This window comes from Cherax quadricarinatus, chromosome 39 (genome assembly GCF_038502225.1).
Source record: "Cherax quadricarinatus isolate ZL_2023a chromosome 39, ASM3850222v1, whole genome shotgun sequence".
Classification (NCBI taxonomy): domain Eukaryota; kingdom Metazoa; phylum Arthropoda; class Malacostraca; order Decapoda; family Parastacidae; genus Cherax; species Cherax quadricarinatus.
In genome coordinates, this window is record NC_091330.1 from 5,111,314 (window position 1) to 5,123,379 (window position 12,066).

At 44.1% G+C, this 12,066-nt stretch overlaps 1 protein-coding gene across 4 annotated transcripts in view; it reads right to left on the bottom strand.

Moving 5' to 3' along the window:
* Positions 1 to 12,066, bottom strand: part of LOC138853758 (uncharacterized) — a 269,343-nt gene that overhangs the window by 192,074 nt on the left and 65,203 nt on the right. For 3 of the 4 annotated variants that reach the window (XM_070092300.1, XM_070092298.1, XM_070092299.1), the window contains one exon: positions 3,685 to 3,746. The exons of the other annotated variant lie outside the window; for it this stretch is intronic. In XM_070092300.1, coding sequence (XP_069948401.1) covers positions 3,685 to 3,689 — 5 coding nt within the window. In that variant the 5' untranslated portion in view covers positions 3,690 to 3,746. The remainder of the gene's footprint in view (positions 1 to 3,684; positions 3,747 to 12,066) is intronic. 4 annotated transcript variants of the gene reach the window in all.

Sequence of the window (12,066 nt, forward strand, 5' to 3'; positions counted from 1 at the left end):
CCAGGAACCCGCTGGACTGACCCCTCCACAAGCCGAAAATTACACAAAATCACCCGTAAAACCAACAGCGACTGTCGGAGTGTTTGTAATGGGAGTCGAAGCGGCGTCCCATTGACTGGTCCCTGGCGTCTGGCCCAGCATGGCGCCGAATGCACCAGTACACGCACACTCTCCCAGGAAGTCAAAGGGGGATAAGGGGGGTTCCATCTCTTTAATTTTTACTTCCTCTCTGGTATTGGAGACGAGTGATGTTTGCTTGTGAAAGATGGCTCTCGGAAAATTTGGGAAAATTAGTATCTGTTTACCCAATCTTTTTCCTGGTGTTTCCTGTTACCATTTTGTCCTAGGCACATGTCGATTAGACACTAGGCCTGTATGCCTTCTGCAGTGCTCCTTCATGTTCTTATGTGCTTAAAAGAGCAAATTCAAAGACATGAAAGGCAGAGGATCTTCGTTTTATCTTATATCTAAGAGTGCTACTAAAACACCAGATTCTAATTTCAAACACCAGCTGCTAATTTCAAACACCATCTGCCATTTTCAAACACCAGCTGCTAATTTTCACCTCTGCCTGCGACTTTGGAGCACCAACTGCTACTTTCGAACACTAGCTGCCACTGTCAAACATCTGATATTTTCGAACACCCACTGCTACTTTCAAAACACCAGTTTTGAAGTTCGATGGGTGGCTAAATTTAAGGTAAACATTCAACCATTTCCCAAACAGTGAAGTTCCCATTGTTTCTCCTCCGTAAACGAGACATTCGAGTCGTTATTCGAAGGGAGAAAATTGGCTTCGTGTCTCTGGCGTCAGTCTGAGGAGTTCGTGATACTTGATATGTTTATCTTGGCCATTGCAGTGGAAAAGACACTATTTTTTTTTTATTTACCGAAGAGGCCCACTGTCTGTTCAGGTTTTACGGATATATAGGCCTATGTACGAGTGCAGATGTTCACAGGTACTGATGTGGGTACGTACATTTAAACTCTGTACGTGTCACGGATATTAATACGGAGACGGATTCGCGTAGAAAAACAAGCCTTTAGTGACAAACGCTTCGCTCCAAGGAGATGCCAGAATTGGTTTAAGAAAATAAAGCGTTGGCTTTAAGTAACTAGAGTGCTAACTCGCTCGAGCACTCCTAGAACTGTTGTATTATCTATGTTAACACAAGATTAATCGCATAAAGACATTTATTGTTTCTCGCACGAGATTCTCAGAACCGAAATATCTGTATATCGCAGTTCTCCCTACCTTTGTTATTCTTCTTCTTCACACACACACACACACACACACACACACACACACACACACACACACACACACACACACACACACACACACACACACACACATGGCATCAATGCATGAATTGCAAACAAAGTGTACGCAGAATTATCCATCTCAATACCCATTAGCAGAGCCATAATTTGACGTTTTAAGTAATTCTCTCTGGCTAGAAACTCAGCAAAATCTTTGTACTATTGGGTCCGTAATAAAGCGGATTGTGTCACTATCAGTTAGGCTTTCCAGTTTCACTATCCATCAGTGGTCAGAGTAGACAGTATGAGTGATCTGTGTGTGATAACATTCATCAGGGAACTGTCTGTGTATCAGAGCGTGCAGTAAGAGAGTGATCTGATTGTATCACTGTGGACAGTGAAACAGTGATGTGAGTGTATCATCAGTGTGAACAGTGACAGTGATCTGAATGTACGCATCAGCGTGGACAGAGAGATCTGAGTGTACCGATAAGCGCGGACAGTGAGACACTGGGCCGTCTTGCTCTGCTGTTTACATTGGAACTCTCAAACCTAAACTAGTATTACGTTAAATCAATATATTGAGAGGCTGGAGCACACGTCCAGAGGCCTTCCGTCCAGCTTCTTTGAAGGCGCCGACGCGGCCGCTTTGATGAGTAGCAGCGGCTCCTGGCACCCAGCACTCTCTGCTGTCAGCGTGGACGCCTGTTACATCTTTGTGGCACCCGCTGACACTCCCTCAACCGCCAGCCACATTCCTTCCCAGAGGATGTTAGGCGCCAGGCACACCGACTGTGTTCTATGGATGGGAATTGTTGGAGCTTCCGTATGTGTATAGTGTGTGTGTATGTGGGGGAGGAAGTGTGAATGTGTGTGTGTGTGGGGGGGGGTTGTGTGTGTGTGTGTGTGTGTGTGTGTGTGTGTGTGTGTGTGTGTGTGTGTGTGTGTGTGTGTGTGTGTGTGTGTGTGTGTGTGTGTGTGTGTTAGAGCATGCAGGACGTCAGAAGCATGGGGTAACGCAGTCTTCAAGAGGAAGTAATGGCGCACAACTCTCTCATTAGGGCAGAATGTGGGATGGGACAAATCTAGCTAGCGTCAAACATGCTTCACTTCGCCCTTGTAAATGAAGCGTCAAGCATGCTCTATTTCACCCTTGTAAATGTACCATCAGCCATGCTTCACTTCACCCTTGTAAATGAAGCGTCAAGCATGCTCTATTTCACCCTTGTAAATGTACCATCAGCCATGCTTCACTTCACCCTTGTAAATGTAGCGTCAAGCTAGATTTACAAATGTGACATCTATGGTATATCAACAATATTATTGCAAATAAGATTCCAGAAATTCTGATCAGGAATCTTAAAACTACTTATAAATGTATGACAAGTGTACTCCAATTCCCCCCTTTTAAAAGCATAGTTCGTAGGCCTTTTGTGTTGCTTAAACTGGCTACTTCGACTACAAAATCTGAAAAGAGTTTTATTCATTTGGAGCTGGAGGGTGTTCCGGGGGTCAATGCCCCCCACAACCTAATCCTTGACCAGGCCTCTACCTGGAGGGTATTCCGGGGATCAACGCCCCCGCCTCCCGGTCCATGACCAGGCCTCCTGGTGGATCAGGGCCTGATCAACAAGGCTGTTACTGCTGGACGCACGCAGTCCAACTTACGAACCACAGCCTCCCAGGGCTTGATAAACCAGGCTGTTACTGCTTCTCGCACGTATTTCAACGTACGAATTACAGCCCGGCTAATTTCTGTGATTCGTAGTGTGAATAATGGATCAGTGGAAGGGTTGATAGATCGGTAGTGTGCCTGAAGGATCACCTCTGAAAGGACTAGGGGAATGCAGGTCCCAGTTCAAGGCAGAAATTCTTCGTTTTATGGCCGGGTGAGAAGGAAAAGGGGTTGGTAGGGGAGTACAGGGAAAGAATGGGGCTTCATGAGGGACAGTCATGGATGGGGGGTTGTCAGGGGGGCGTCGTGATCCCTGAACCTGATCTGGGCAGCTGGCACCCCCTGGGGCGTGGGAACTTACATACCCTGCGGGGCTGACCACTCTGGCACCGCTGACCAGAACACTGGCATCTCTCAACGTTGGTATCACGTGGAACTCGTCCACTGCTGAAGGATGTATGGATGTATTTATCCCCCCCTCCCTCTCCCTCTCCCCCCCCACTGAAAAAAATCTTTGGAGTTAGGCTCACACAGTTTGCATTATTTCTTTTGCAAGCTGACAGTTATTATCACCCTTCATCTATTTACAGAAAATGGCCTCTTTAAATGTCACTCTTCCTGTACCTATTCAGCATTAACATAGAGGGAACTGATTTATAGATTTTAAGTATACTATCAGCCATACTATCAAGTTTATGTATATCTATTTACACTAAGCAAATATAAAAATTAATGTGACACTTTACCTCATTCACTCGGCCGTTCAGAAGTTGCTCTCTTTGTTCTTAATGAGAAGTTCTTGCAGCATCTGTGGAAATAAAATAACAATGAACATAATAGTGGAGAACTGCAGTAGGCCTATTGGCCCTTGCTAGGTAGGCTTTCCACATACCTGGAGGTTACCTGGAGGTTATTCCGGGGATCAACGCCCCCGCGGCCCGGTCCATGACCAGGTCTCCCGATGGATCAGGGCCTGATCAACCAGGCTGTTACTGCTGGCCGCACGCAGTCCAACGTACGAGCCACAGCCCGGCTGATCCGGTACTGACTTTAGGTATCTGTCCAGCTCTCTCTGTTTAAAAAATTCTTGTCTAAAGCAATTATTCAATTAAGGGAAAAATTCAGTCCACAATTCTAACAAATGATTTAGCACACTGCCCTTCAATATGGATTGTGTCTTAATGCCTCACTGAATTGTGCCTTTATGCCTCACTGAACTGTGCCTTGATGCCTAACTGAATTGTGCCTTGATGCCTCACTGATTTGTGCCTTGATGCCTAACTGAATTGTGCCCTGATGCCTCACTGAATTGTGCCCTGATGCCTCACTGAATTGTGCCTTGATGCCTCACTGAATTGTGCCCTGATGCCTCACTGAATTGTGCCCTGATGCCTCACTGAATTGTGCCCTGATGCCTCACTGAATTGTGCCCTGATGCCTCACTGAATTGTGCCCTGATGCCTCACTGAATTGTGCCCTGATGCCTCACTGAATTGTGCCCTGATGCCTCACTGAATTGTGCCCTGATGCCTCACTGAATTGTGCCCTGATGCCTCACTGAATTGTGCCCTGATACCTCACTGAATTGTGCCTTGATGCCTCACTGAATTGTGCCTTGATGCCTCACTGAATCGTTCAATGATGCCTCACTGAATCGTTCAATGATGCCTCACTGAATTGTGCCTTGATGCCTCACTGAATCGTACAATGATGCCTCACTGAATCGTTCAATGATGCCTCACTGAATCGTTCAATGATGCCTCACTGAATCGTACAATGATGCCTCACTGAATCGTTCAATGATGCCTCACTGAATCGTTCAATGATGCCTCACTGAATCGTTCAGTGATGCCTCACTGAATCGTTCAATGATGCCTCACTGAATCGTTCAATGATTCCTCACTAAATCAAGTGCCTCCTGATACCTCTCATTCTGCATAACCTTCATAGCTTCGATGCATCTCAGTGAATATAACATTAAATCACATTTATAATATAATTATCTACTCTGCACGTAATCATAATTGTGGTAACAACAGATGACATCAGTTAGATAAAGGAAATGGGATGACTGATAGAATTTGAAGTGCATAAATAGAAAGTCATTCATCAATCGATGAACTACAAACCCTCACTTTGGTATAACCATTTTGAGTCGAGATTCAAATCATCAAAAAGAGAAAAATTCTTCACATAGCCACCAAGCAAACCAGTACAACAATAATAAAAAAATAACATTTATATTAAATAATATTAAATAAATATTAAATAAACAATAATAAAAAAATAACATTTATATTAAATGCACGTGCAAAGAAAATGATAGGATGGATAATGAGAACTTTCAAAACGAGAGATGCCAAGCCCATGATGATCCTTTTCAAATCACTTGTTCTCTCTAGGCTGGAATACTGCTGTACGTTAACATCTCCATTCAAAGCAGGTGAAATCGCAGATCTAGAGAGTGTACAGAGATCCTTTACTGCACGTATAAGTTCTGTCAAGCACCTTAACTACTGGGAACGCTTGGAAGCACTTGACTTGTACTCGTTGGAACGCAGGAGGGAGAGATATATCATAATCTACACTTGGAAAATCTTGGAAGGAATGGTCCCAAATCTGCACACAGAAATCACTCCCTACGAAAGTAAAAGACTGGGCAGGCGATGCAAAATGCCCCCAATAAAAAGTAGGGGCGCCATTGGTACACTAAGAGAAAACACCATAAGTGTCCGGGGCCCAAAACTGTTCAACAGCCTCCCATCAAGCATTAGGGGAATTGCCAATAAACCCCTGGCTGCCTTCAAGAGAGAGCTGGACAGATACCTAAAGTCATTGCCGGATCAGCCGGGCTGTGGCTCGTACGTTGGACTGCGTGCGGCCAGCAGTAACAGCCTAGTTGATCAGGCCCTGATCCATCGGGAGGCCTGGTCATGGACCGGGCCGCGGGGGCGTTGATCCCCGGAATAACCTCCAGGTAACCCCCCCCCTTTTTTCCCCTAGTTGTCGGGTCCCATTAAAAGTTAAAAACTATGTCAAAAGGAATAAGCTTGCCAATAAAGTTAGGAATCCTTAACCTGTAAATAGCTTGTCAATGATGCTAGGGATCCTTAACCTTGTCAAAACCTGTGTAAAAAAAAAAAAAAAAAAAAAAATAAAAGAGTGCGAAGTGCTGTTATCCGAAAGGAAAACAAGTCACTTGTCCTGACTTAGGTTATTCTAGGAAAGTTACTGATAAGAGAGATTAGGATATCAAAAACAGGATCGAACCCTGGTTAACTGGCAACACAGTCAACAGTATAATAAATCATCAGAGATCATTGCAGGAAAATTTTATAGTAAATATTGCAGGTAGGATGTGTTAGCTCTTCTTTATCACAGGGTTCCCCACAAAATGCAGCTGATAGATAAGCAATAGTCAGAAACTGACAACATTCCGCTTGCACGGCGAGTTGAAAAATCCTGTTGTACAGGTACTCCATGGGAACAAAGAAAGACATTATTGAAAGAAGTGAAATGTGTGAAGACAAGCCACTATGCCTCGAAAATTGAAAAATTTATAAATAATCCTTGAAAGCTCTGACAACTAAGAGCCTGACCACCTGGTACTACAAATTACATTCACTTTCCCTTCCCCAGTACTGTACTGGTTATGGCTCCCAACCTTGACAAGATTCCCTGCAAGATACTCTGGACACTGCTTGTGAGCAATTTTATAAACATGATTTGACTTCAGCTGATTTATTCAGCATATCTAGTTGTTGTAATTCCTCCTGGCCTACACTATCTCTTGGGCCCTGGCCTAGGAAGAATCTTACTATTTTATTCTGGGTGATCTGTAATCTGTTTAAGAGTTTGTATTTTAGGAGCAGAGTGCCATGAAGAACAAGTATAATCTACGTGAAACTATATAAGAATTAGACGTAAGTGTCTTGCGACTCTCGGTGGACAGACAGTATTAAGCAAGTTTATATAGGTACAGGTACACTAATACAGGTAGACAAATTGCAATTATACAAATTATATATGATGTGTGTAAATTACCAAGGATACCCCCCCCCCAAAAAAAAAGCTAAAGTGACGTATTACCATTCGGGTTGTTGGCTATTAATAATGGGTTTAAATTCCATCAACTCCACAAAGGCCATTAAGGCTGAATGTCACATTTTCACGGTAACTCAAGAAAAAATTATCCCTAAAATAGGTTTTATTATCTCTCAGAATATATACACAGATACACACACTTCACAGTGCATATATATTCTGTCTATACTAGTTTATACTGACGATTCAAACATTGGTTTTCTTCCTTGCCCTGATATTTTCTTATACTTTTCAGGAGTAACTTACCCATTATTCATTGATTGCTTTTTATTTACTCATATCCAGTACATAAGTAAGTTTATTCAGGTATACACAAATACAGTTACATAGATTATCATACATAGCAGTATATATATATATATATATATATATATATATATATATATATATATATATATATATATATATATATATATATTTTTTTTTATTTTACCCAGAATAACTAATGAAAGTCAAAGAGTCTCGTGTCACTTTACTTCGGAGGAAATAAGTCACTTAGACTATTTTTTTTGGGTTATCATAGATAATTTATACATATGCTAAAGTATATATAATAACTGAAGCTGGTAAATCTTAATTAAAAAACTGGTTTAATTTTGGCCTCTGTTGATCTCAAGTTTTTTAGTTTAATATGTTTATTATGCACCCCATACCCATCCTGTGGGCGGTAGTCAAAAGATTACAGAGGTACATAATGGGTCCAGGGACTGGGCCTCAAAGTTTGATAGCTGAGCAAGTTACAGAGGTAATGAATTCACAATTTACAAAGGTAATGAACTCACAATTTACAAAGGTAATGAACTCCAGGTAGGTCTAGTCACAATCATGACAAGTTACAAAGGTATTTACAGATTACAGAGGTACGTAATGGGTCCAGGGACTGGGCTCCCAAAGTTGTGATGGCTGAACTAGGTACAAGGTAATGAACTCACAAGTTACAAAGGTAATGAATACTGTAAGAATGGTTACTTACGTTTATACATGGCTGCAATCATGAACAAATTTTAGAGTAATGAGCAATTCACACTTCCACACCCGGTCACAACTGTAGTGAGTTATTGGTGCAAATGTTGATTGCTGAGTGAGTCTGTCTGTCTGTCTGTCTGTCTGTCTGTCTGTCTCTCTCTCTCTCTCTCTCTCTCTCTCTCTCTCTCTCTCTCTCTCTCTCACACACACACACACACACGACACACAAAAGACACAAAAACGACACACAAACGACACACAAACGACACACAAACGACACACAAACGACACACAAACGACACACAAACGACACACAAACGACACACAAACGACACACAAACGACACACAAACGACACACAAACGACACACAAACGACACACAAACGACACACAAACGACACACAAACCACACACAAACGACACACAAACGACACACAAACGACACACAAACGACACACAAACGACACACAAACGACACACACACACACACACACACACACACACACACACACACACACACACACGCACATATGTGGTAATGCTTTATTTACAGCTAGCAAAGTCAGGGTATTTCTCCAGAATGGTCTGTAATATACCACTCTGGATAAAATACTTAACCATTTCTTGAACACTTCTGAGTGAGTTGTTTCTAAATTCATTAATTTTATCGCACTCCAGTACATAATGACGCAGGGTGTGACAATAATCCATCTGGCAAAGTTTACATTTCGTTTGGTCTACATCTGGTGGTGGTGATTTAACCTGCCAAAGATACTTGTAACCCAGCCGGAGCCGGGCGGTAGTGACATCCAAGAGTCTGCTTATTTTGTTGGATCTCAATTAGCATTTTTTACGGTATAAACTGGGATGTCTGAAATACTGACCCTTTTGGGTTATCCTGGGTACTCTACACATATGCTGATATATGCAAAATATGGCGAATAAGCGATGCAATATGAAAAACAACCCCGGGGGGTGTTAAAACAACCCCCGGGGGAATTAAAACAACCCCCGGGGGAATTAAAACCCCGAGGGGAGTTAAAACAATCCCGAGGGGAGTTAAAACAACCCCGGGGAGAAATTGAAACAACCCCGGGGGGGAGAGAGTTGAAACAACCCCGGAGGGAAGTTGAAACCCCCGGGGGGAGTTGAAACAACCCCGGGGAGAGTTGAAACAACCCCGGGGGAGAGTTGCAACAACCCGGGGGAGTTTAAACCCCGGAGAGAGTTTAAACAACCCCGGGGGAGTTTAAACAACCCCCGGGGGAGTTGAAACAACCCCGGGGGAGTTGAAACAACCCCCGGGGGGAGTTGAAACAAGCCCGTGGGAGAGTTGAAGCAACCCAGGGGGGAGAGTTGAAACAACCCCAGGGGAAGAGTTGAAACAACCCCGGGTGGAGTTAAAACCCGGGGGGAGGGGGAGTTAAAAGATAGCTAAAATCTTTCTACTCCCCCCGTGGCTGTTTTACATATGATGCTATGTATGATAATTTATGTAACTGTATTTATGTGTACCTGAATAAAAACTTATAATCCAGTTGCGAATATTTTAATCATCCAAGAAATCACTATCCTTTTCCGCAGCTTCGTTAGATATTCTCTGGCGCTCTTCTAAGATTGCTTTTATTAAGGTTTGCCTTGACATAATCACAAAGGCCAGCAACAGCTTAAAACTGTGTAATAGGTATCTGAAGCCTGAGTACGTACTGTGGGTACCACTGTACTGTGTTCACTTCCACTGGTGCTATACTGGCTTTGGTTCCTAACCTCTATAAATTAACAAAAGAAGGCACAATACCGTGACTGGAACGATACACAAAACATCCGCACATAGAAGAGAGGAGCTTACGACGACGTGACTTCGTAAATGGTCCAAGTCGGACCGAAACGTCGTCGTAGGCGCCTCTCTTTATGTGCGGGTTATTCGTGTATCTCTATAAATTATCCAGCAAGATTTTCTGGATACTGGTTGTTAGTAAATTTTGAAAAAATACGTGTTTCAACTGATTTACTCTATCTATCTTAAGCGTTCCCAGTTGTTGTAATTCAAGTTGGCTTACACGCTCTCTTAGCCTCAGGTCCTGGGTAAATTTCACCATTTTAGGGTCTTAGTGCCTGAGCAAGTAGGCACTGTGCCTGTCTGTTAAGGAACATTAACCTGTTATCGTATTTTTTGTTTACTATACTGTTCACTGCTAATTCAATGATATGCATAGATCAAAGGATCTTCCTGGATATTTCGGTGAACTTCCTGGATATTTCGGTGAACTTCCTGGATATTTCGGTGAACTTCCTGGATATTTCGGTGAACTTCCTGGATATTTCCTAAGTGCAACGGAAGTTTATCTTTTAACCATATGCTGCAAGATTCAAGTTCCAATGACAATTGTCTCTTTACCTGATGCTAAGAGGGCTCTGTCATCCGCTTATAAGAATTTACTTTTAACGCCACTGTATTGTGATGACGGTACGAGTACCCAGGTACCTATTTACTGCTAGGTGAACATGAGAAAGAAGGAACACTACAGCAGGCTTACTGGCCCATGCGAGGCACGTCCAAGTCACCTACCGGCTTAAGCCACTGACACATCCTAGTCAGGCCCAGGTCACAGCTGTGTATGTTTGGTAAGGGAAAGGATTATGATGAATATTAGCAGGTGCACAACTCACCAGCAGGAACTCACACAAGAGCCGCCCCAGTGTGCATCCCTCCAGCAGTACCCCACAAGAACCTCCCCCAGTGCACATCCCACCAGCAGTACTCTTCTTCGTTCTTGATTTAGGTGCTTCAACTATAAGGTGATCAGTCCCCAGCAGTACTCTCACCACCTTAACAAACTTCATCTTAAGCTCCCATTTTAATGCAATCAGCAGGTACTTAATATTTATGATTATATAGAACATAGACGACACCAGGCAGGGTGAGGGGTTGACTGAAATGAGATGGGGCAGGTTTAGGGGTGGAAAGGAAGGGTGAGGGGGGTGGAGGTGAGGATTTTAAGGAATCAGGTGAGGAGTTAAGGTGGGTGGGGGGGGGTAGAGGTTGCTGGAGCAAGGGGGCCAGAGGTCGCCAGTGCCGTGTGCGCCAAGTTCCTCGTCATCAGTTGATCGTGTGATCGCGTGGGAGCCACACCTGGCCCTGAGGTCAACTAGCACAGGTAGCGTGGCCTAAGACGCCACTCCTGCTACACTCGCTACCTTAGTGAACAAGTGTCGGTAGTCATGAGAGTGAACGTTTTAGAATAGTGGGCAGGGAGGTGAAACCATGTCAAACAAACGTTCGTCTGGTCCCCCGGACCCGGGCCAGCCGGACCGGGAGCGAGGTGATAGATCAAAACCCTACGGCACGCAGGTTTTCGACTCCAAGACCATGAAATATGGCTCCCAGCTGGGTCGCCCCACGGGTGAGGCTGCGCCTGGTGCCTCTAGTCGAGATGATGGAAGGAGAGGACAGATGCCCGCTTCTAATACCCTCGGCCGCAATGCCCCTGGCGATGCCCAAGACCAAGCCACCGTAGGAGGTCTTCCCCTGACTCAGCCTTCCACGGGAAGGAAGCGGCAAGGCAGCATGGGAGGCCGACGCAGCAGCCTGGAAAATGAACGCGGAGGTAATGCAAACACTGGAAAAGGTACTCAGGGAAGTGGTCGGCGAAGCAGTATCGACAGCAGCGAGCAGGAAAAATCAAAGCAGCAGGAAGACGGCCAAGAAGGCGGCGATTTGACACAAGAGCCGGACAGGGAACAAGCTATCCAGAAGCAGAGGTCGAGGGTAATGCTACTGAGCGCTAAGGGAGACTGGCCAGCCCTAGACCACGCCCTCAAGATGCTCGAGAAACTGGCACCAGAACCAGTAATAGGAGAGCCTAAAGCTCCTTACTTGCCTTTAAAGGACCTTGCAGAGGAGGTAAGTAACATTAGAGTTAAGACATTTTTACAGAAATCTTGAGAGTCGTCTTGCAAAGGGTACGAAGATCGTAATCACTGGTATCACATTGTAGATTCTTGAGGCATGTCACAGCTTACCCGCGGAGGTGATACGGAATTTTCGGTTTTCATTT